The 27,024-nt window shown below is 33.2% G+C and overlaps 1 protein-coding gene across 5 annotated transcripts in view; it reads right to left on the reverse strand.

The window, feature by feature from the left end:
* Positions 1-27,024, reverse strand: part of nolo (ADAMTS-like no long nerve cord) — a 1,299,980-nt gene that overhangs the window by 371,248 nt on the left and 901,708 nt on the right. For all 5 annotated transcript variants that reach the window (XM_081748697.1, XM_081748696.1, XM_081748695.1 and 2 more), the window contains exon 4: positions 17,379-17,546. In XM_081748697.1, the coding sequence (XP_081604823.1) occupies positions 17,379-17,546 (168 nt within the window). The remainder of the gene's footprint in view (positions 1-17,378; positions 17,547-27,024) is intronic.

Below are 27,024 nucleotides of genomic sequence, written 5' to 3' on the forward strand. Positions count from 1 at the left end.
CACAAAGTGATACAGAAATAAATGATCTAGGAATAAGGTTAAACAATAAATTATATTTTGATACACATTTTAAAAATGGCTGATGACAGATACAAATCATTAGGACTTTTAATCAGAAATACGATGAAGTTTAGAACATGCAAGCATTAAAAATTTTATTCAACAGTCTCATTCGTAGTAAATTAGCGTATGCATCTATAATAATTTGGGCACCTTTTCTTATACGTATATCGATGGGAAGATTGAAAGAATACAAAATAACATTTTCAGATACGTATACTGTAAGGCATATAAAAGATCATCGTACAAGGAAAATGTATTGTATCCAACCTTGCTTTAAAAAATACTTCATATTTTTATGTGCAAAGGCAATTTGTAACACTTGTTTTTCTATTTAAGTCTGTGAATGGAATTATAGATAAGAGTTTCTAAAGAGTTGCATTTTAATATAAGTAAGAACTTTCTACGAATGATACCTCCATTTTTACGGTAAAGTATCACGTTCATTAGCTCATTCAAATTCTCCTGTAATTAGATTATGTGAAATGTATCAAAATCTTATTAAAAAGATTTTGCAATGTCTTTTTTTCGGTGTATCTAAACACAGAAAGAAAAGGTATAAAATTGGAACAATTTTAATGAAACAATTAGAATACTAAATTTGTGATGTTTGACTGTATAATGATATTGTTTTAAATGATATGTCCTAATAGAGAATCTCTGTTATTCAAAGGTAAACGAACGATATGATAACCGTACTATACTTGGTTTTAAATATGTATGAATTTTCATGTTCACTATTCATGATTCGCGTTTGTTACTATTTAGTTTTAGCATACCTCAACAAGTTATCTGTTCTTCTTGAGAATATTCACTATACTCGAATATTTTTATTTTTACTCTTGTCAACTATGTAACCCTATTGTAATCGAGGTAATTTCAAGACAAATGTGTAGCTTGTGATATTTTGCCATGTGATATTCTTTGTAAACTTTTTCTTTATTTATTTCTTGTAACTTTAACTTACTTTTACTACGTTTGTATCTACGTATTTCTCCTTTCTCTTTATGAAATCATTATATACACTATACTATATGCAAGCCTATTGTAATTGGAGCTTAAACCCTGTGATAGGTGCAAATAAATAAACAATCCCAAAACGATATGCCATATGACCCTCTTCTTATTGCAAATTTTGGGTCTGAATCCCAGATGGCCGCCATCATGATAGTATACAATAATAAAAGCGGTTCTACCTCCATCATTACTACCCAAGATATGATATTACTCCCTCAAGCCGTTACACACGTATAAGGGTGTAACGCCGTTATACCCTTGCCTCATATTGTATATCGTAAAAGCATTCAAAACTTGAGGTCGTTTGGGGGATACCATTTAATATTATTGAATTGAGTTGATTATTCTCATTGGGTTAGAGGGGTGAGACTGAAAGAACTGGGAAGTCAAAAAATAAAGACCGCTCATATATGTACATGTATATATATATATATATATATATATATATATATATATATATATATATATATATATATATAAAGAGAGAGAGAGAGAGAGAGAGAGAGAAAGATTTAATAAATCTGTATAATTCATATATTCAAGGTAAGTGAATATTTCTTAACTTAAAAGTACAGAAAGAACAATCACAGTTTTTATTGTTTTTCTTTCTCATAAATTATATTGTTGGTACACAATTAAGTATTTTATCTTCTCTTCTCTTTCTTTCCTATGTAATGTTCGTACATGAACTATATTGAATACGTAAATTGATATTCAGTATTTTCAATTGTTTTGCATACACTGTAAATATACAGAAATAAGATACCCGAACATTAAACAAGAATTACATTGGAAATAAGTATCTTCAATCATTGAATACATATCTTCATTCTCGATGTATGAAGCATAATGTGAGAAGGAAACACAAAAGATCTCTTGTATAAACGAGTCACTAAAAGGGAAAGTATTTTTTTAACTCAAATACTTGAAAAGCCAATTGAATGTGGCTACAATGATGTCTCTGTCCATTCCAATTGATGTGGAGTGTGTACAACTCTTCGTCAATGGCTTCTGTCACACAGAATTCACTTCTAAACCCTCCAAACTAACTTGTGTGCTATAGAGGCCTCTTCCGATTCGATTCCCATTAATGGCTAATCAAACCGCCGGCTATTTGATACCATCCCAAGTTTCATCCAAACAACTTCGCGTCAACAGAAATCAATGTCAATTGTACTCTAACCCATTTCGAGTAGTTCTATTTCCAACAATACATTAGCTGTATGGTGTAAGATGTAATATGTACAATATATACACCACGATCATATATAGAGCTAGCAGAATATAGTCAATCAAACATCCCTCTTTACTTGAGTAAAATAAAGGCTAGGTTAATATTGACGGGTATGCATTTATTGAGATGAAAATGAAAATATGTGTTGAATTAACCAGATTGACGTATATTTCATGAATAAATACATTTTTGGTTCTCATTTGGAAAATTAACTTGAAATGGTCTGTGCACTTCAGATTAATTTACAAATCTGAATTTTATACGAAGGCGTTTACTTGCCTTACATGCGAAGACAAGATGTTTGGATAGTATTCCGTGGCGTCATTCTATATACCCTAAAGCTCATAGCAAAGCTATACGCAATTATTCGTCTTAATGTTGTTGTGATAAAAGTTAGATCATAAAGAGTTTTGTCGGTTTACTTGTTTTTTTTAATTACATTTATACATTATCTTTTGCATTGACAACAATATCAAAAATAATATGTTTAAGTTTTTGCAGAATTTCACATCTTGAAAACTTCTACTGGATTCAATTCAATAAAGATGTCATCTAAAGTTGGTTTTTGAGGCGGCTGACGAGATTTCAAACTGTAGTCTCGAAAACATCTGCAGATTAATGTGTCGCGATGATTCGAGATATCTAAGCTATGAGTCATATTGTGTTTTGTTTTTCCAAAATGTGAATTTCATATCCAAGTCTATCAAATTGAAACTGAGGTCATGAAATACAAGGCTATTTGTTTCGTCACTATAAACATATTGAAGGTGGTTTTGTGCACAACAAAATATTCGTATCTATCGCATCAATTTCTTCTTATTTGGTGCTATAGTTTTATTATAAATAATTTTGTTATACTACATTTAAAATAGTACAAGCTTACTAGAAAAAAATGATTATTTTCTTTTAAAAGAATAAAATCATAATTTGGTACTTTTATTTTGATACTTTGGGTACAGTAGTTTCATGCAAAGTGGTGCAATCTTTGAAGGTGTGGGAACTTCTTTAAATATATCAATATTATTTTTGTTACTGCAGTTTACACAAAACATTTTGAAAATGCCATTGAAATCAATGAAATTTCACTAAGCTAGAGATAGACTCGGGCGGCGGTAGTTAAATCACAAACATGAATGAAATGAAATGAAATCTTTCAGTTTAACGTCCTACGATTATGTCCTTTGATGTAGGGGAGGCGGATGATTAAGGCAAGTGAATGATGATGGAAGAATTGGTGGAATGAGATCATGCGAAGAAACAGAAGTAACCAGAGAAAAGGCATGAACACGAAGTTGTTCATCACAAACTTACTTGGTCGAGGTTCGAACCAGGGACCCCACGTATCAAAGATAAGCACTCTAACACTGAGCCACCATGACCCCGACAAATATTAATGTTTATATTTAGTTCTTATTTTTAACGATTTCCCTTGGAAATTATAACACGTATTTTTACCCGTAATCATTACATTTATACCAAAAATGATTTAAACCGTATTGAAACACTGGATTTCTAGACCCAAGTAATCGATAGGCATCTAAGTCTCAACGAGTTAAAATAAATAAATAAATAACATAATCCACCTGTGTTCAATTTGGTTTATTCACATTTTATAGGACTTTACCAAGTGTTTGAAATACAAGGTGATTACAGAAACTTACTAACAAATTTTAAGTCAAATTTCCATTGAAGAAATTATAAATGTTTCTGATCAATTTAATTTCTAGTTTCTTGTTTTGTTTCCTTGTAAAACAACGAGTATAATCTCAGAAGTGGAATCGAGAACGCGGTACGAAAGATTTAGTTCGTACTAGGGTCTGAATCTTAGATTACGCGCACACTATAGCAGGAATTAGGTACTAGACCTTTAAAACAGTTGGACAGAAGTATCCATTTGATTTTTGTGTGTATGTGTGTTAATTTGTGATTAAGGAATTATAAAAAGTAACAAAGATTGATTGGATAAAATCAGTTTTGAATTCTAATATGATATTTCCTAAATTTTAGACGATCATCACTGTATAATCCGGTCATCTCTAATCTCCAAATAAACTATATCACCAACGTTAATTCTGCGCAAAAATAAGTAGCCATCCAACAGAGGAAATAATGGCAACATACCACTTTTTCTGTACTGACAATAACTATGCTAAACAACAAAGTATACTTGTATATATAATAAGTTATCTAAGAGAGATTCCGCATCTTCCTAATTTAATAATGTTACGACAAAGATTTTGAACGTAATGGATAGTGAACAATTATTTATGACAAATTGGGAAATAAAGGCATGCATCTCATGACTTATCCCAAGTAACATCGATTATTCAATACGAATCAAAACCATAATATGATAATTGTATCTTCTACCTTCTTTTATAGAAAGTGAAATTTGGAAACACTTTCTGCCCAAGACAACAGAAGCTAATTCCCCCAACAACCACGTTACTAGGTGTTCTGTGGTACAAAAAAAAAAAAAGTCTTCAGCACACGAAACTTTAATAATAAGCTTACTGTTGGAAAAAATATACATCTTACTGCAAAATCGTATTAATGTCTCTGAATAATTTGCAACCGTCTGCAAGTAATAAGAACTTCTGTTACTAGATTTGAGTCACCTACACCATTTATGTATAAGGGAAGCACGGTGGCTCAGTGTTAAAAGGCTTATCTATGGTGTGTGGGGTCTCTGGTTCGATTCCAGGCCAAGTAAGTTTGTAGTGGATAACACCGTGTCCGTGAGGTTTCTATTGATATTCGGGTTTCCTCCCATTTCCTCATTCCACCAATTTTTCCGTTAACATTCACGTGCCTTAATCATCGTCTTCTTTAGCCTAAAGGTCATAATAGTGGGGCATTACACTGAAATATTTCATTCATGTATATGCACAATAAACACCATAACACAGATCCTTCTTTGAGCTACTTCTTTTGACATAGACAAGAAAGTACTATATTTAGCACCAAAGAGCATTACTTTTAAGTGCAGTCTTGCAGATAAGAAGTAAGCAGGGGGAATTATGCACCAAGAAGTCCAAATCTAAGTGAAAGATTCTGCAGTTAATTGAATCAAAACGTGTCCAAAGATTTGTAAAAAACAAGAAAAGTAATAATTGAAAGTTACTCTGCAAACTAATATTTCTTTCCAAATTTATAAGTTTAATATTACGGCAAAATACGAGAAATGAACAAGAAGAAACAGATAAAACTGGTCCTCCTTTTAAATCTAGATTAATTTATGGATATAGTAACTAGAGATGAAAAAAAAAGAAAAATTAATGAACATCAGCTACGGTAATCCGAATTGCCCGCAAAGAAAAAAGAAAAGAATCGATTGAAAATCAACTTGAAAGAAGAGTGTTCGGGATATGGAAATTAGATGGAAAAAGTAGTTTTCAATTGGAAAGCTGCATGAAGTCGCTTATGTACAAGTATAAGTTCAGAAACTTTATAGATAGTTCCTAGACATCGTTAATTTTCTTGACGGAAAATAATTGACGCATTAAGTAAAACTGTCAATTCTTTTCCTACGACCGACAGAACAACAGAAAGAATAAAACGAAATTGATCCCATTCTTCCTTTTTTCCCCCCTTATTATAGTAAACTATTCTTACTTGTTTTATATGCATCGCTTCCGTAATAGAAAATAAAAGAAAGAAAGAAACCAGGGTAACAAATGCAGACAGAAGTGTTCTCGGGGAGAAATCTGAAAGTGTTTCTGAAGCTCATTAACCATTAAAAAATAAGGAACGGAGGGGGAGAAATTGCAAATGCTGTTACACTTTCCTTGTGGTTAAGACAGAAAGAAAGCCAGGTTCTCTTTTCCACCTTGTTTTGGACTACTCTTTCGCCAAAGTTTCTCAAACTGATGGTGCCTGCGATGGATTCTGAGAGGTAATTACTCTGACAACCGCTCAATCCTAGTCTCCCTCCCCCTCGCCGCCTTAACATCACTACAGCTACTCATTCCGTTCCCTTCACAATCTTCTCCATTTCAATGCGTAACTCAATGCCATTCCAGAGCTTGCTTTTCAAACCATTTCTCCCGCTCTTTTCCTCCCTCCGCGCTTTCGAAAACCTCTTTTGCCCTCAAAACATTTCCTTCCCCTCCTCCCCTCTCCCTCAGACAGAGTCCAACGCTTTCGAAAACTTTTCTCTTTACATGACAAATTGATTTCCCCATTTCACCCAAAAGATACAACGAGGGTAAGATTTTTTTTTTGTGAAAAATGACGCTTTCCTTGGATCACCTCCAGAAAAAAGCACCTCACTATTGGGAAAAGAAATTTGCTAGAACAGTTTAGCTTGCATTTGCAACTACATTTGGAGAAATATATATAAGGTATCTATACATTGGAGTAAATATTGTATAATATATAGATACTTTAGCTACAATATGTTGTCTTTATATTTTAATATTACCAGAAAAGAAAGTTTCAAACAGATAGCTATTGATTTTCCCGATATATTAGGAAGAATATTCGAGGAAAGACTGTGAGCTTACTGTAGAGCAGTTAAAGTTACTTATACTTTTTCTTTTTTTTCTTTTTTCTTTTTTTTCTTTTCTTTTCTTTTTTTTTTTTTACATGGAATCATCATAAGTCTGTTCCTACTGCACCCAAGAACAAAATCGACTACCGATTATACAAAATTGTAAACGACAAATATCAAATGAGATCTCGTTTCCTTGTAGGCAGTATTTTATCCTCCGTCCTTCCCGCCTTGTGTGTCACTAATATTGAATGTGTGAAAACGAATGACATATTTCTATCCTGTGGACTAAGAAGCCCCCGGATAACAAAATTCACGCCGCTGCTTTCAGAGGTTCAAAAAGTGGAATAATACAAAAATGTTGATCCCCATTGTTCCATCTTGCCCTGTTGATCCCCTTCCTTCTAAAATTCCAAACCATTATTTCTATAGAAGTATTTTCTTTTTTCAGGGCAGTCACCCTGAATGAGGCTTTCCTGGGTTTTTCTCATTCACACCGAGTAAATGCCGGGGTGGTACCTAACTTATAGATCCCAGGCCGCTTCCTTCCTTTCCTTCCACTGGAAAGTGTGCTCGCCGAGGAACGTCATCCCTTAAACGTGACGGGCTAGACGCCCATAGATGCCGAAAGCCCATACATCTAAATTCTAAATCCTAAATCCCCGAACTCGAGAATGGTGATAATAAACGTCCTTAGAACCAGCAAAGAAGTTTCCGTATACTCTTCGACCGAACATTTATTGGAATATAAGAAACTTAGAGTTTTTATTTTCAGAGTCGTAGTCCTAATATTTTTAGCGACTTAAGGGGCGTTATAGAAAATAGCTTTCTCCTAGTTTCATAACACCTTTCGAGGAAATAAATAGGCTTAGGAAGCCTATAAGTGTACGAGAATTCATTATACATATACACTCAACAAATCCTAAACTCTTTTCTTTCTTAGCAACCATTTTACCAATGGACATACCGTGGACATCTTATACAAAACTTTCTATGCAGAAAATACAAGGGAAAATCATAAGTCTTGCAATATTTATACAACTCAAAAACAGCAGACGTGTGTGTATAGGCCGTGATCGACAGTAAGTACCTAGGTCATACCGGCTCAAGAGGTATGACATACGGGCTATCTTACACGGAGACCGATATTTCGTCAGTATTTTCAGTCACTTTTAAGTAGCAGTGATGGTCAGTGTTCAACGACGACTGATACGTGTATTGTTACTGTGTATGTTTGAACTCGGATATAACGCTGCACCAGGAGCCCAAAAGATTTGTCAGATGAAAGAAGAAGGTGCAGTGAATCACAGCACAGTAACGCATTGATTCCAGAAATTTCATACATATTGTAAAAATGTTGGAGATCAACCAAAGTCCGGCCTCCTGAGGGTAACAGATTCTGAGATATACAACACGACATTGAAGAAAACTTATCTACCACCATACAACGATTGTTAAACCAACTCGATATGTTCTAGTCTACTGTAGCGAACTCGGGAAAGCCATCACTGGAAGCCGCATTGTGTCACATGAATTGACCCCAGCTCTGGCCGGAGGAGAGTGGATGTGTGCCGACAACTGCTGCAAAATTCACGTGATGTGCGTTTCCCGAAACGGATCACATGCGACAAAAATTGGGTGTTTTTCTGAAACCCCAATGTGGAGAAACAATGATTAAGGAAGGGCTAACTTCCAGAACCAGTCATCAAACAGGGCCGTTTCGAGCATAAGTCATGTTCTGTCGTGGTGGAACGATGAAAAAGTATCTCACTTCGAATTAATTCCCGACCATCGTACCCTTAATGCCGACCTTTATTCCAAACACTTGGTGCGGATACACAACACCAAAAATATCTTGGATTGGTAAACCGAAAACACTCCCTGCTGCAACTGGATAACACAAAGCACACTTGACACGAAAAATGCAACACAGCTTCTGGGAGGTATGACATCGAACTGATACCACAGCCTACATATAGTCCTGACCTTGTTCCATGGATTACTACCTGTTTCGGTTAATGGCGCGCTTTTGTAAATCACGATGCTTCATGAACCACTAGGAGATGGAAATAGTAATTACTAATTTCTTTGCATCTAAGAAAAAGAAGTGGTATCGACATGAAATCAAGAAATTGGCAGGAAGGTGGCACAGACAAGTCCAAATTAAGGACTATACTTTGATTATTAATCCTTTTATTGTACTGTAATAAATACAGGTATGTTGTGTACTAGAATATTGCAAAAGACTTTTAACTCATTCTGGCATTACTTCCGGTTGGATTCCTTTGAGACAGTTCTGAGCTATTTAGGTGATAATCACAGGGCAACTTTCGGATATCCAGATATTGTTCCGTGACATGTACTCAAACACAAGGAAGACATCATCATGTTACTCTTCCACTTTTCTCCTTGATTTACTCACGGATTTTTAAATAAAACGTGTTGCTTGTTTCATTATTCTTAGATGCCCAGTCTTACTATCTGAAGGGATCTCAGTAACACGCGTCTCTGCTGAAGTTTTGAGTTTTTGTATGTTTTTATTTAAACGCAAATGGAAACCTCTCTTTAAAGACCACGCTCCTTTCAGAAATGTGGACGCAACAAAAATTATGTCTATCTCGTCTCAAAAGAGTGAAGTCTCGTCTCGAAAATATATTTTGTTTCTATTGAAGGATGTCTACTTTGTCTTTAATCTCGTCATGAAAATTTTGTTTCGTCTCGTGCGCATCTCTATTCAGAAAAAATAAATTTCCACCCAGTACAAATGTAAATAATTTAAAATTAATATTTATAATGAAAATATCTTTATTAGTGTTATGATTTCCTACATCTAAATAGACTTTGCTTCTGCCTTTGGTTCAATTTGTTCCGGGCTCGATTCGCCATGAGAGCAAAAAATGTTCGGTAATCGTGAGGAAACCAGAGAGTCACTTGAATAGTGAAATAGAAGTTCTGCATAGAAATCCAGAAATAAAATGCAATGAAAGGTAATGTGCAGTCAATGCATTATGCAGTCGAAGTGTAACATCTGGCTGTTAAATAGCATTATAGGGCTGTAACACCAAGAGAGTTGTTTGCTTATATTATTGTTAAACTTCATAACTAGACATCTTGAAAAAAATAATCCCGTAAACCAGAAACATTCTATGCAACATATTACTTTTATATTTGAACAATCTTTACAGAATGAACAATAACAAAGTTTCCTTGTTAGTCAAAGTTTAATACAGGTTGATATATTGCCTCGTGTCCATATAATTCGTGATTTTGTGCTTCCAGGAAACATCTATAACGTGATGCTAAAATTCCGCACGTGGGTACAGGTTATATTTTTTTTATATACTTGACCTTTCGCATGAACCAAATAACTACTATGGTCTTTTTATCACAGTTTAGGCACGTATTTGTAGTTTTTGACAGCAGATGACTGTAACATCACATCACCCGGTGCTGATAGAGCAAATACATGCTTTTTGCGTCAGAATATGATTAATTATATTATAGAAATGGTCTTTCCGTATAAGTAGAAGCAGCACGGATATTACATTCGCAATAATTATAGATTTATCAAAACAGAAATAGTTAAGTATTATATGCACACACATTTTCAACATCAATACTAGGTAGTTTATATAATGTATAGATACTCTTGTTTATTTTTCCGTTCAGAATTTAATACTCATCAGTACCGAGGCCAAACGGAACGTGAAACTATACTTTGACGTTAGATTTGAACCTCAAGAGTCCTATCGAGAATCAAACCCAAGTTTTCCATATCAAAAGAGAACAAAAGCTGTCTATGTCGAAAGTTTCTCTGTTGTTGTCCGTATATTTTCATATTAATTTATACCCTTTTGAATTGTGTGAGCTTAAACGAAAATGTTTTTATACGAATTCGTTATTAGTTTTTCCATTTATGTGAATTGAATATTGTAATGCTTTTCTGTGAGTATTCTATCTTCTTGTAACTACAGTTGTAGATGACTTATCTACAGCAGAAAAAGTAAGAATGTAATGTTTGAAGGAAACCGTTAGTAATAATGAGCTGGAATGAAACTATAGTAGCAGTTTTCTATTGAAAATTAAAAAGGATATAATTAAATTTGAGAAAGCTTTACTTCTGAGAATACTTCAGGTAACATAATCCTTAACAGTGGTTATCTCCTACTTTCTTTGTTAAAGTGCATGAAATGAGAAGGGAAGTGGTTTCTTCCTAATTTACGGGATTACATTTATCTGGAAACTGAAGAAGATTAAGTAGTATTTAAGCTCATTACCTCACCAAATTGAACATTTCAATTCAAATAAATAAAAGAGGAATACGAATTTTGCAAATTTGTAGTCAATTTAAATGTTAACACATTTTATTTCTAGTCAGTGGCGTCAGAGACGGTGGAGGGATGTTCTCTCCTCAGTATTTTGTTTTAATATCAGTTAATGAAATTGAATCTAAGTTTTACGTTCCAGAGTTATGCCGACTAGGCTAAAGGAGATTTCGATGATAAGAAATGAAAAAATGATGGAATGAAGAAAGTGGGAGGAAACGGGAGAATCTCGAGAAAATCCACGCAAATATTTATTTGATTATGTAATGTACAAGTAACAGGATTTTTGATTACGCAATGTAAAAGTAACAGATGTTCATTTGATTATCTAATGTAGAAGTAAGAGTTGTTTTTTGATTATGTAATGTAGAAGAGTTGTTTATTTGATTATATAATGTAAAAGTAACAGCGATTTATCTGATTATGTAATGTAAAAGTAACAGAGGTTTATTTGATTATGTAATGTAAAAGTAACAGAGGTTTATTTGATTATGTAATGTAAAAGTAACAGAGGTTTATTTGATTATGTAATGTAAAAGTAACAGAGGTTAATTTGATTATGTATTGAAAGCAACAGATATGTATTTGGTTATGTAATGTAGAGGTAAAAGATATTTATTTGATTATGTAATGAAGAAATAAAAGATGTTTATTTGATTACGTAGTGTAGAACTAACAGATGTTTATTTTATTATACGTATAATGTAGAAGTAACAGATGTTTATTTGATTATGTAATGTAGAAGTAACAGATGTTTATTTGATTATGTAGTGTAGAAGTAACAGAAGTTTATTTAATTATGTAAAGATGTTTATTTGATCATGTAATGTAGAAGTAAGAAAATATGCTATTTGCTAGCACATTGTATCTCTTGTTGTTAGATACATACTCCTAACAATGATACGCATACTTCTAACAGGTACCCCTATACTCCTAATAGTAATGCACATATTTCTTAAAATTACGGAAAAAGAAATCTCCGCTGAATTCACCTCGTAATTCGACTTTCCTGTTAGTTGCTTCTCTAACACTTACGTAATATTTCATTATGAGATTTACATATAATGTCTTTGAACCTCATATAACCTTATTTAATATTTTGTCAAAAGTTTCCAGGTTCTTATTGCCGGTAATAAAACTTTTATGAACAAATAAATACTAAATTTCCTTGATTTCCTTGTATTTTTCTACACATATTTGACAGATTGCTTTCTAATTCAGAAATTCGTTATGATTGGTTAGATAATAAGACAAATCTAAAAGACACTACTCCTTTAATACAAATAATATAAAAATGAACATTTTTCAGCTCACATTCAGCATAATTTAATAATGAATCTGAAAGCAGAACAAACATTCAATACATAGCGTACCCAAAATGGGATGATACGTATATCATTTTAAAAAATAATGATCTTCTTTATTGAACGATTCTGTGCTAATGGCAGAATGCAAAATATAAATAAAACCTTGATTGTATCACTATTTACCTTTAATTTCGTAATTGTACAACAATGGACCATATCTCTGGCCAAATGGAGGTAGTTTAATTATTTATTTAAGGGAAATGATTGTTTTTCTTTCCCCGGTTTTCTGTGTAACGGTTCAGCATGGTCTAACCATTTTTTCGCTCTGGGCATTACGGGGGACCACGGAAATTAAAGGTTGAAATGTCTTATTCATGTTTTCCTCCAGCGTTATTGTGAGATATATATCTCTCCGACAGCGGGCGCTTCATTCCGCTTCTTTCAACGAACTCCTCGCTTTGTTTCTTCTCAGAGATCCTCTGAATGCTGTTTACTTTCAGCCTACATTTCTTTCGAAAATGGAAAAAAAGAAAGTAGCGTTGTGAGGTTGTTAGCATGATTGTTTAACATCTAGTGCCCTAATAAAAACTTTTATGTTTATCAATTCTACTGAATGGAACTCACCACATCACGGAGTTCCAGTGTTTCCATCTGAAATATAACTCTTATAATAATAAATACACATTAACAATATTTAAATCTAATTAAAGAAATTGTGGAAAAGGAGGGAAGCTGGCATTTTAAATCTGGTGTGTAGGATTCACACGTGATATTACGGAATTTAGACAGAAAATTAATTACAATACGGAATTGAGAATTTAGTATTTAATAGTATCTTGGAAGGAGATTGGTCAGTACAATTTAAAATAAAAATGAAATAAAATCTTTTAGTTTTACGTCCCATGCTTATGCCGGCTAAGTCAAAGAAGATAGTGATGATGAGAAATGAATGCAATGGTGGAATGAATAAAGTGGGGGGAAACAGGAGAATCCCGAGAAAACCCACGCACACGGTGTTCGTCCATCAGAAAGTCCACTTGGCGGGAGCTGGAATCTAACCAGGGACCATGTACCAGAGGTGAAGGCTCTACCACTGAGCCACCGCGGTCCTGGTTAGTAGAATTTATATGAAACACGAGGATGGAGACTATTCAGAAAGAGAATGTCGAATATTTATACAGGAGTTCTGATGGATCAATAAAAGTATATACAGAAGTTCTTGGGTGTTCATTGGGCAACATTGTACAAATTAGCATCTACCTTTAGGCCAATTACTTAAGTATAATCCATCCCGTAGTTGTTAATTGCACCGGCTCGACTACTGCCATACGATACTCTTAATTTGACTTATAACAAATATGTGAAAAAGTGTGGGAAATGGAGACACAAGAGCTGGAAAAAAGCTCTAAGTTGTTTCCACACATTTTTCACCCGGAAAAGTTCGATTTTTTTTTGGGGGGGGGATATTTTAACTTTAATGAAGAAATAACAGTATCTTTTATTTTTCTATTCCCATTGTAACACGAAGAAAACATTTTACTACTGCTTTCTGAAGATACAAATATAAGAATATAATTGATGAAATGAAATAAAATCTTTCAGTTTAACATCCCACGATTATGCCCTTTAGGCTAAGGGAGACGGCTGATTAACGTAAATGAATGATGATGAAAGAATCGGTAGAATGAGAATATTAGAGGAAACGGAAGTACCTGTAAAAAGCCACGGACATGATGTTGTCCACCACAAACTTACTTGTCCGGGGATCGAACCAGTGGCCTCACACATCAGAAGTAAGCGCTCTACTACTGATTCACCGTGACCCCCTCTCCCGGGGATACCATTCGTCACTCAATAGGGAAAAGAAGGAAAAATCAATGGATGCATTAGGTTTCCCATCTGGAACATATTGTTTGTAAAGTTGTTAAACTAATGTTCAACGACAAAATGTTTTAGTGAAAATTTAATAGTGTTACCAACAATTGATCTAACAATGTAGTTGTTAAACTTAGTGAGAAAAAGTTATTATTTAGAATTTATGAATTAACTAAAACATCAGTTAGTAACGTTCTTTTAGAGCTAGAGACAAATTTTATTTAGAAGGTTACGCTTAATGGTCTTCACTACAGCAAAATTAAACTACCGCTAATTTAAGAGTTTTTCTGTAATATCTTCAAAACAAATAAAAATATTCGAAAAGCAGAAACGTAGTGAACTAGACAATACGATTTTGCATGTGATACCTTTGTCACAATTCGATTTATCTGATTTTGGTATGCTGCTATTTATAGAACCCGCAAAAAATGCTAAATCTATCTACAGTTGCAAATCGAAAGCAGATAGATGAGTTATGATAACGGTATCACACGCAAAATCGTATTGTCTAGTTCACTACGTTTCTGCTTTTAGAATATTTTTATTTGTTGTGAAGATATTACAGAAAAACTCTAAAATTAGCGGTAGTTTAATTTCGCTGTAGTGAAGACCCTTAACAAGTGCATATATCTACCTATAGACACAACAATTACTTAGAACGTTACAATTCTAGGGGCAGAAGATTAAAACACTATGGCCAAATATTCTATTTCAAATACATTGACCCGATATAACATTAAAGAACGAATAAATTTTTGAAATAAGAAACTTTTACTACCATTGAATTTACTTCGTCATTCATGGCTTCAGTTCTATAAACTGAACTTTAATTAGGTTCTAATAGTATATCTGAAGCTCACAATAAAATATTTCCCGAACGAAGAACAAACAAGATGTAAGCAAAATTCTTTTCCAAAACAAAATTGGGTTTCTATCTGTTTCTTCGTTTATGACGATATTTTCTTGTCTGCCAATTTGCATTTAAGCAACCCGTGCAACATACATGACAAGATCTGTAGCTTTCAGCAACTTGATACAGTGGTTAGGCTACCAACATGACACTAGTGATATATTGGCTTGCATAACTTACATTTTCTGGCTATCAATGAAATGCCAGTCCGAAAACCCTGGGCTGAAAATAGAACTCATACGTAGTGAATGTTGTAAAGACACTTTTTAAATTGTAAAATCCACTACAAGAAAGGAAAGAGGATACTTGAATAATATAATCATTTCAAAAAACATAAAAGTTAAAATTTCCTTGTTCTCATAACGTTTTAGGGAATAACCCCCCCCCCGAAATTGCATATTTTATCTCCAATGAGAAACAAAATGAAGGTTATGGACAGATGAAATGGTGTCTGAAACAAAGCGGTCTGTACCAAATATAATAGTAAGAAGTGAGAAAATAGGACAAGTAAAAATTTCGTGGTTTCGTAGTAATTAGTAAATGTATGAAATGAGAATTAGAAATACAATCAAACATAGAAATGTGGAAACAAGTACTTAGAAAGAACAAGTATATGAGTATTGCATCCTTTGTTGATTTTTGAATAAAATGTAAGTAACATTCACCAAATATCTTATTCGGAATATTCTACAGATATTGCATGTGGTAGAAACAAGTATGTTAGTAAAAAGCCACGAAAACTGACTATCGAAATAAATGTATGTAGAAGAATGGATAAAACTATCTGGATCCAACGGAAAACTAAAGAGAAAAGTTAGAAATAGGAAATAAAAAGAATAATAGTGGAAGTAATTGAAAAGAGAAAAAGAAACTGGCCATCATTTCCAATTGGCCTGGACTCATCGTCATCCGTATGGTGGGATTAGTGGCAATTAACTACTCTTAGATTTTAGAGTGGTTTCAGTTCTTCGAAATACATATTGAAATATGTTAGATTTATTTACTCACACGCAACATTGTTCAATAAACAGGGTATTGGAAAATACGCGTTACAACACTGGGAAGGTGATTTTACAAGTAAAAACAAGGGCAAAATGTCATGTGAAAAAAGTGAGACAAAGGCGTCTGAAAATTGTCGTTCATCATGTTTAAGGCTCAGTCAGGCAAGAAGATAGCAATGTCGGATTAAAAGAAGTCGTCTTATCTGACGAATACAATAATGCAGCAATTGAGGCCTAGACTAATGTGCGCAAGGGGCACTCAAAGATAGTGGAAAAAATCTTGTGGAAAATACACAAAATTGAAGACTATTTCCACATAATGTTGAGATCGGAATATACCTAGTATAAGAACTGACGACAAATGACCATGTTCCAATACTGCTGGGTATTACTACTGGGTATTATTTAATATAGCCGTTTCACTCTCACAAAATAGAACAGCATTGCAAAGTCTGCTACCATCTACGTTGTGACACTCATGCTTTTCGGGTTATGTGTGGCCAGTAAATCGGTTTTCCTCGTCGTTAATGCTGGCCTTCTGGCCGGAATTCGCCACTTATTTCTTTCAAGTAGTTCACGAATTGTCTTCGCAACGCTGCGTAGACGTAGTAATGCCAGCAACATGGTGAGTACGAACGATCAACCATTTTTCCTGACCAGACCCGGCACTGCTTGACTCCGTTGGTCTAACGAAAAACGGTATTCGAGCATGGCTAGGACGTTGGTATTTATATTAAAAGTATCATATATTTACTGTAGTTAACAAAGTTATACAATGTGCATAAAGAGTTGTAGTTTTAGACGAAATATTGTGGTACGTGTACATTAAGGTATGTGTGCATATTGACGAATATCTATGTGTGTCGGTCTCTTGCTTCCCTCTTACTATAAAAATCTGCAGATGTCCCTATCTGTACTATTTAGTTTTATGAAGACACAAGAAATATGTCTGAAATAAGATAGGAACTAAATCTACGGAAGAAGTTTAGTCCCGACAACTTGGTAAAATTACCGTGAAACACCAATTAGTATTTCATTGACTCCTCGCTAAATATTTCAAACTCATTCACAAATCTTGTGATATCAATATTTTAGTCATAGTTTCAAGGTTTTCAAGTTTCTTTATATCATGTATTGACTTATTAAAACAAACTTACCTGCATATTACATATTTTGTACCGAATGCTCTCCCCTCTGCAGCCAGTAGGAGAGTTGCACCTCCGCAACTGATAAGATGCACCACCATCACATGTTCTGGAACACGTGCTCCATTCAGACCACGAGGACCAACCCATTCCAAACCGGGAACGCTTCTCCTCCAGCGGCTAGAACGCAAAAAGAAATATTAAATATGTGACGCATATAAAATTGATAAGTATTAGTTAATAACATGAATTATACAATAATAACGAATTTCAAAGAATGAAGAACATTGATCATCATATTAACGTATTTATTTTATGAAATATGGTGAAAAATTAATTAAATGTTCGTACTTAATGTTTTATACCATAGAAAGCCAAAAATATCAAATAAAGAATTTAAAAAAAAAACTTTCTCAAGTCCTCTTCGTTGGCCTTGTGACTAGTTCATATACTTCTGATGCACGGAGTCACTTATTGGATTCACGGTGATGAGCATCGAACGCGCTACATTGGTTGAGAGCTCATTTGCACTGTAGATATTATCCTGTATAGCCTCGTAACTATCAAACAATAAATAAACATCACATTATATCATACATCACGCCTTACTCAAAATTACAAGTTGAGAAAATTATCTAAAGGACTTTAGATCGAAAACTATGAGACCAGCTAAAACGGATCGAGAAATTCCCAGTAAACTGACACAATCACCTTCTAAATTTTCATATTTCTCAACAACTAGTAAAGTGCAACGAATTGTACAAAATAAAATTGGATCCCAGAATATTATTTAGCATCACTAACACAATTTCCTCATAAAATTCATCACCACACTCACGATTTGCGATATACGCTGGTACCACACGGTTTCAGAACATTGGTATTTAGATAGAACTTTAGTTGATTCGTTCAAATAAATTCAGCTAGGACCAACTGTTGCCTAACTTATGAATTTTAGAACTATTTTTTGCACTTACGGATTTGAAAATTCACATTTTCCAGTCGGTGTTTAATACTTGCATTCCGTTCTTTATTTAATATAAATTATTATCTGCAATTTCTGCAAGGTGCATTTATAACTACTGTGAAGTTAACGTCATTTATTATACAGAGTGACCCAAAAGTATTTATACAGACTTATATATATAAAACATAGAGGACTGCATACCTACTTTGGGCCACTCTGTAGTGTAGCCGTAGAAAAATGCTTATTTTGTAAGTCAGTAAATTTACAGCATTTACGTAACGTTTAACCGTCCTTTATTGATTATAATAAATCGTTTATTAGAAGTAAACACTGCATTTACTTAATGTTTAACCGTCCTTTATTGATTGTAGCAAGTCTTTATTATAAGTACACACTGCATTTACTTAACGTTTAACCGTCCTACCATCCTTTATTGATTCTAGCAAATCCTTATTAAAAGTATACACTGAAATTATTTAATGTTTAACCGTCTTTTGTTGATTGTAACAAATCTCTCTTATAAGTATACAACGCATTTACAATATAACTAATTAACATCTGTCATAATTTACTTTTTGTATGACTCAAATTAGTGATTAACAGATTTGATAGCTCATAACCCGAGAATCAAATATCTGAATAGGAAAATTGCAGCTTTTAGTATGCTGTGGCAACGTACTATAGAGGAGATGAATGATAGATGCAAATTAATGATTACAAAGGACTTCGTGAAATAATAAAGTAAAATTGAATGAAACTTCTAAATTCAACGCTTTCACGGTACAGTCCACGAAAAGCAAAGTACAGTTATATGGGCTTCCAGTTATGTGATATATGGGCAGCATATTGTCTCCCGTCACTGTTTCTTCTGTCTTTCTGCACGTTAGTTCGGTACTTGTAAATTCAATAACTGCCTAACTGTCTCACAATCATCGAGCCGATACTAAACATTATACTATTATCTCCAGAGCAAACCAGAAATCGTGTGCAACGAAAACACGTGTACTAACGATTCAATTACGAGAAAAAAGGAACAGAACAACATAAGAATATTCAAGAACATGGTGTTGTACACCATAAGTTCATATTCTTTGGTATCAAACTTGCAATGATTTGTCCCGTTAAATCGTTGCCTTACCTGGTATATTATATAATAACAAAGAACATACATTAAAACGAAACAGCACTGTCTGACGAAAATGAAGCATATGGCAGAATGAATGCAGCAATAATAATAATAATAATAATAATAATAATAATAATAATAATAATAATAATAATAATAATAATAATAATAATAATAATAATAATAATAATAATTTGGTTTCAAACATTTCAGAAGTTTCTGTATTTTGCTTTATGTTGTTAAGATTTGAATTCCTTGCATGCTCAGAGAAAAGGAAATCGTTGTGGAAATTATTTTGTGTCTCATTTTTATCTATGTCACAGCTGCAGCACCACACAAATGGAAAGAAAGGGAAATAAAGAACGAGCCTCCAAATTTCCTTTTCTCATGTCGCAATATGATGACACACTGTGGAGTATGTTCTCTCTTTTCTTATTTAAAGAAACCAAGTAGCACATATGGGAAGCGCGGCAGTAAAATTTTCATTTTGTGCTAGGAAGCGCGCGTGTCCTATGTGGGTAGACAACCCATTTAACAAGCCTTGCAGTTGGGTGGACTAGCATGCAAGGGGCTTGTCGAACGAAACTACAAGAAGGTATATCACACTAACAGTTAAACGTTAGACATGTATTCAAGTGTTAATGATTGGATCGTATGAGGAATTACATTTTATCAATTGCAAAAAAGAACTAACTTATGACTTGTTCAAAAGGGACCCTTGAAATCGAGTTTATTTTATCGTAAAGCCATTTCCTCAACATCTTAAATACAATGTAAAAAAAGGGACTTTTGACTTGAAAGATCTTATCAGAATCTTTAACTTTTATTTAATCGAACTTTCCACTACCATTTTGTTAGTTATTTTTCTTGATTCAAAAAAATATGAATTCTTAAATGCATACTTTTAAAATAATTTGCTTAACAAACAACTCGAACAGAAATAACAGAACATGCTTAAAGTTTATCAACAATTGATTCCTATAAAGTTGATATATCACAATTATATTCAATTAAGAGAGCATAATCTTCATCTGGTCAACAGTTCTAAAATGTTTTGAAACGATTTTTTCTCAAAATTGTGGAACCTTTATATTAATATTTTGTCCTAATGGAATATTTGCAAATTTGAGAAGAAAAAACATGCACAAATAAAAGGATTTAACTTTGTGTTTTCTGTACTTATTTATCTTAAAGTTGGTTAATCGCTTTCTACGCTGGCTTTAGTTTTCTGTTAGCTTACAGATCATTAGACGTTAGTCATAAGGTATACGAGCGGCTTTGTAAATTTCATTAATGGTCAAAATTGTATATTACTCGTGTTTATTCAATGTCTTATGTATTTCACTTTTCTTTTAATTTTATATGAAGTATGAAATGCATCATTATTATAAACTTCGGTTAAATATAAATTGGCCAACCACGTCGAAAGACAGGAAATAATATATGCAGATGTATGAAGTTAGATTTGTGATTCAATATCGAATCTTGCTTTTAATGCGCGTCTCGTTATTTGGCAACTACGATCACTTTCAATATGACAGGTTACACAAAATATTATGTAAAAACTGTATTTCTTAGCCCTGAGTTTAAGGAAAAGATAAGTGAACGTATATACATACATACATACACACACACACACACACACACACATATATATATATATATATATATATATATATATATATGGGGCTATTGGATGAATAATGCCTACCATTTGTAAACATGTTTCAAAGAAAGCATTACTATTATGTGTTCTATTTATGAACACGGCATCTGGATTTCTGTCGTGCTTGAAGCGATTGATTGTTTGATTAATACTTAGCGTTCCTTTTGAGCATCGAAGGTGTATAAAATAGGACCTACTGCTTGAAGTAGGATCTGAATCACTATTCAACAGAAAGACCCTACCAGTAATCAAACCCGAAACCACGTGTAGAAAACACGCACGCTAGCCACGAAGGGGGTATGGTACTTGAACAGTAGTTAGGTTGATAAAGAAACACTTAGGTTAATGGCAAATTAAACGTTTTACTATTAATAAATGTTTTCGAAATAGAACATATCGAACCCAGGCCAAAGTATGTTTTTCCCGTGCAAGATTTTTTCTTCTACGAGAGATTAGAATTATGAATGGCCAAAGAATTGTTAAGAACTATAGAGTTTTTCAGACTGAGTTACCCAAGTTTAAGCTAGAATGTGTAAATATTGTAGAAGAGGCGAAACAGAAATAGGAGTAAATATGTATTTGGAAAAGCTGAATTCTCGTTATTTATGATTAATTATTGTGATGTTAGCCTTACTGGAATATTGATTAGTAAAGTAGTTGAACATTCGCCGTACGTACTAAAGGCAAATATATATAATCTTAATTTTTCTGCAAATTGACGCAGTCAGTAGAATACAAACCTATTAGAATGATTTGTGGGAATATATATCATACAAAACGTTACTTCACTAGTTCTGATTATTTTTATAGTAGACGTGGTATTGTATGTTGGGAAGATATTTGTGATTATTATGAATATTGAGAAATTTTGTTATGAAATACATAGTTATTTCTTCTCGGAATATTGAATATATTTTGCTTACAAAATGAAAACATTTTCATGTCTTGGTAATTAGAGTTTTAAAAAATGTAGGATTTAATAATATCTCAATAATATGTTCCTTTTTTCTAAAAAGAAAAATTCCTAAATTTTTATGAAGTTCTATAGTCATTCTTCACTGTATACTAAAATTTTATTTTATTTTCTGAGACGTGAACGCAAATGGCTACAGCGAAGAAAAATTCCATAAAAGAACACAAAACTTTCCATGTAAGAGGCAGCTTCAAAACGAGAAACGAATCTGAAATGCACATTTAGAAGCCGTGAATGTTAACTGTAGAAATTTTTGCATCAAAAACCGGGCCAAAGCCCATAGTTAGTACATTGAGAGCGCGCCATGGACTCTGTTCCTCGAGAGCAGTCTGATAACAGCAAAGACTTATGACCAACAATCTCGTTATTTTCCACCCATGTATTTGCATTGCTGATTTGGCCGTTTCTCCTCCCATTGCATGCTTGCTCGAGTTTTCAGAGGCAAAAGGAAACAGCTACGATTAGATGCCATCCGTGGCATGGTTGCTGCAACTTCACTTTCTCTGTTATATAATACAAAGCAATTGCACAGTACCAAACGTTCCAAGCTACAAACCTCAATTGTTCCCATCGTTTATGTTATATATATATATATATATATATATATATATATATATATATATATATATATATATATATATAGTAAACTAAACCATACACGAGATTCCGCAGATTTTTTTAACATATTACTTAAATCATATCAAGAAAAAGACAAATTTTTGCTTGTCGAGAGATGCTCTCTTGTAAACGCTACAGCAATTGAAAAGCACGTTTACGAACAATATAAACATATTTAAAATATATATATAAAAATAAAAACTAAATGTTGGATGAACTTCAATCAGTCAGTTATCAAAGCTACAATGTAAAATATAAAAAGGAAATATTTTAATTTTACAATACGTAGCTCTCAAGTACGTAGAAAACACTATAACCTAAAAAAAATACAAGTATTTCCAAAACGTTTTTAAATATTGACTTAGTTACACACTATTATGTTCTATAGTACAAAGTTGACCATTGTAAGACATAAAAAAAGCTTCTTTATGGCTATGTGGTCAGCGTACGTGACTTCGTTGTGGAAGATTCTAATGATGATTTTTCAGATCCCACTCACATGTTAAGCTGTATATCCATATCCCATATAGCCTCGGCGCTGAAACGAACATTAAACTAAAAAAGAATCAATTAACCAGGACGAGCACACATACGGTTGAAACCATCTAGAGCATAGGAATTTGTTTAACCTTCATTTCATTATTCATTTGGTTTTCTATGTCATTATTGACAATTTATCTTTAGCCTTAGGGCATAATGTGGATCATACAGGAAATAAACATACAAATTATAATAACATTTTATCTAATTTGGCTTCCTTTGGTTCCAGAGAAAGGTATATTGTACACAGTGTTAATGAACTATGCTGACAAACTTAGAGGTGATTGCTTAAATCAAAAATAAGAGGAAAAACTTATATGGACCTATGGAGAAAACTGCATAGTTCAGAGCTAGAACTTTTCAAAATCGTGGAAAAGTTAAATTTCAACACGCGCTTTTTCGAATTCCAGAAACTGTGAACTGGCGGTCCATATCAGCGTAAACGAAGTTATAAATACACAATTCAAAAATGGATATTTGAGCAATATGCAATGAATGTTAAGGGATTCCCTATAGGGTATAGTTCCCAGATAAGCTCTCAATAAAATTCTGATATGCCTTGATTTTAGGGTAGTACCAATGTAAGCAAAAGGTAAGACTTTACAAAAATGAACATGGAATGTTTCGACGGGAAGTCGGAAATATTAGGAATCGCAAGCTCCGCGGTTTCTTATGTTTGGAATAACGCAGGCTGCGATGTATTTTGTCACGTTATATGTATTTCACATTTGTTCACGTATAAGCGTGAAACAAAATATACCAGCATGTGCTATTCCGAACACTAGAAACCGTGGAGCTAGGGTCCATAACGCTTACGACTTTCCGCCGAAGCATTCCATGTTCATTGTTGTCAAGTCTTACCATTTGCCTAATTTGAAACCATCTTTACTTCAGAGCATATCTAAGAATTCTGTTCAAAGTATGTCTGGGAATTACACCTTGCACGGAATTCCTTGTACACCCATTGCATATTAATGAAATTTGCATTTTCGGATTGTGTACATATGACTTAATTTACGCTGATAGGACCGCCACTCCATAGTTTCTCGAATTCACAATAGAGTGTGTTAAAAATTCGTTTTTTCACGAGTTTGGACAGCCCTACCTCTGAAACTATGCATTTTCCCTCCTAAACCCATATGAACTTTTCCTCTTCTTTTGGTGTAAGGAATCACCTCTCAATATTTGTCGGTATACTTTATGAACATCTTATATAAATGACTAACTTCTCTAATAAGTTTGATTTCAAGTGAGAGTAAATGTGTTTTGAATTACATTGAAGTTTGTATCTCGTATACCTTGGAATTTGACCAGGAGCATTTGCTAAGGAAATGATGAAAATCTGTCGATTTTCCAAGGTATAAAATATCAGGCAGTCGAAAAGTAAATGCTAAATATCTATACACTTTGGCCATGTAATTATGAAGACATACACAAATATGCCATACTTTTACTCTTGATGATTTACAGAATGTGGATATTGCAGGATTTTTAGGATTTAAGATTTAGATTTCAGGGCTTTCGGCATCTATGGCCATGTTAGCCCGTCACTTTTGAGGGAAACATCCCTCGGCAAGCATACTATCCGGGAAAAGGGAAGGAAGGAAGCGGCCTGGGATCTATATGTTAGGTACCACGTCTGAAAAAGCTTTCTTTACATTTTTCGACCGAGCGCTCCCACCGGGAATCGAACCCTGGATCGCTCGCACTGAAGGCGAGAGCGTTAGCGACTATGCTACGCGTGGCCATATTAGACATTTTAGTCTAACAATATTTAACAGATAGGTTAACTTAAAATCTTTTTGATTGAAGTTTTACGTCTAATGTTTTTTCTTCTTTGTTTATTAAATATGGACAAAATTGTTATGGCTATTTTCAAGAAAGTTGTCATTTCCGATTTTCACTCTTTAGAAGATTTTTGATGTAGGAGTAAAGTACGAAAACTCCTGCCAGCCGAATCTGCTTTATAATCTTAAGTTTAAAAATTAATCTCGATGTCTTCGGCAATGTGACTTCTACGCCTTTGCATATACAGACAAATGAACATACAGAAAGTATATTTTTGACATGTAATAAAGTTCACGAAATGTTTAAATCCATTGATTATTAAAATCAATTTTTTGTAGAATGAAAAGACTTTAACGTCCACCGTTTCTAATACACGATGTTAAATAGACAATGTAGTGAATTCATCTTTCTTTCTAAATACCTTACAAGGATAATTTATTGATATATATGGATTGCTGTGGTCATTTCTTCTCACCGTTTTACATAAAAAATTAAAAAGAAAATACTATATTTTCTAAATATCATATATTGGCTACCAATAAAATTGAAACGAAACCTTTCTGCCATCTGAAAATTCTTACAAACGGTATTTTAATATGCAGATTTTTCTGTATATTCTATAACAATTTATGTGAATTTTGTTTGTAATACTTCCTAGATGAACTCTTATTAAACTAAACTTTTTTCAAAACAGTTTAGTTTCCACATAAAGTTCATTTTTCACATAAAAAGATGAATTTATTTTTGCAATTGAAGTAAAGCAAATTTGAAGACACTAACAGTTTTCACAACTAATTACGTGGAAGTCAGCTACATGGACGTAGTTCCTAATCAGAGGAAGTCTGACTGGAAATTGTACCAAGTCTCCCTCACTGCAGGTGCGTTCTATTATTCACTATAATTTGATGGAGCTCTTAAGTAATATTACTCTTTTAGATTGGTGTTGAGTTTACATTGCGTTTGATAAGTAAGAGCATATTAACACATATATGATCAATTGTACCACTTTGCTTTTGCGTACGAAGCAATACAATGACATTTATATTTTTAGTTAAATGTATTTCAAGTTTTCTCTCCAAATGATTCAGACTAACATATAACTGAGAGAGATATGGGAGAAATGTTAATAAATCTACGTAATTTAGCCATTATTATTCATTTTTCGTATAGGTGGTATAACTAATACTCTTTTCATTCTATTCTTTCACCCCAGTTTTCAACTGATAATTATCCATTATTCTTAAACTACTGCTGAAAGAAAATGGTATCCTATTCTTGCATCAGTGACACAGTGACCCTCCCAGAGAAATGATCTAGAACCTGTCCTGTGAAAAAAGAACTTACACACAGTGATGTTAACCTGAAACGTTGTAAAATTCCATCTCGTGAGCCAGAATTTCGCATTTTGCTCTTGAATTCCTTGAATAATACTAATAACAAACTTCTCTAAACTTAGAAAACATAAACAGTAAAATTAGTGTATATCAGTCATTTCTCTTTCAATATATGGGTGAATTAATCAAAATTTCTGATCTTTTACCTTTATCAAAAACAGTTTATTAACAAGTATTTTCCTTAATTGAAAGAGGAAATTGAAAATGATGATGAAAATAAGTACATTTTGTTGTGAGTTTAGTATTTCTATCGCGCTCTTGTGGCTTAATCTTCTATTGAAAGTAATAAAGCTAGTTAAATTTCATTCTTTAGTCATTTCGTATGAAACAATTCGGAAGTTAAACGTTTTTTTTTTTTCATTTTATTTTCTTCCGTTAATTCTGTTCTTTCTTTCATTTCTCACTTTTTCTAATACCAAAGTAGAATTAACGTTCCTCAGTACTTGTTTTTGAGATTCGCATAAATAATTTTAATACTACCATGCATTTTATAATAATAGAATTTGACAATTATCATTAATCTCAAGTTTACTGAAGACTGATTTATCTATTACTTGTCTATAGACAATTTTGTTAGTGTCAATAG

The sequence above is a fragment of the Thermobia domestica genome, chromosome 2 (assembly GCF_964235325.1).
Source record: "Thermobia domestica chromosome 2, izTheDome1.hap1.1, whole genome shotgun sequence".
Classification (NCBI taxonomy): Eukaryota; Metazoa; Arthropoda; class Insecta; order Zygentoma; family Lepismatidae; genus Thermobia; species Thermobia domestica.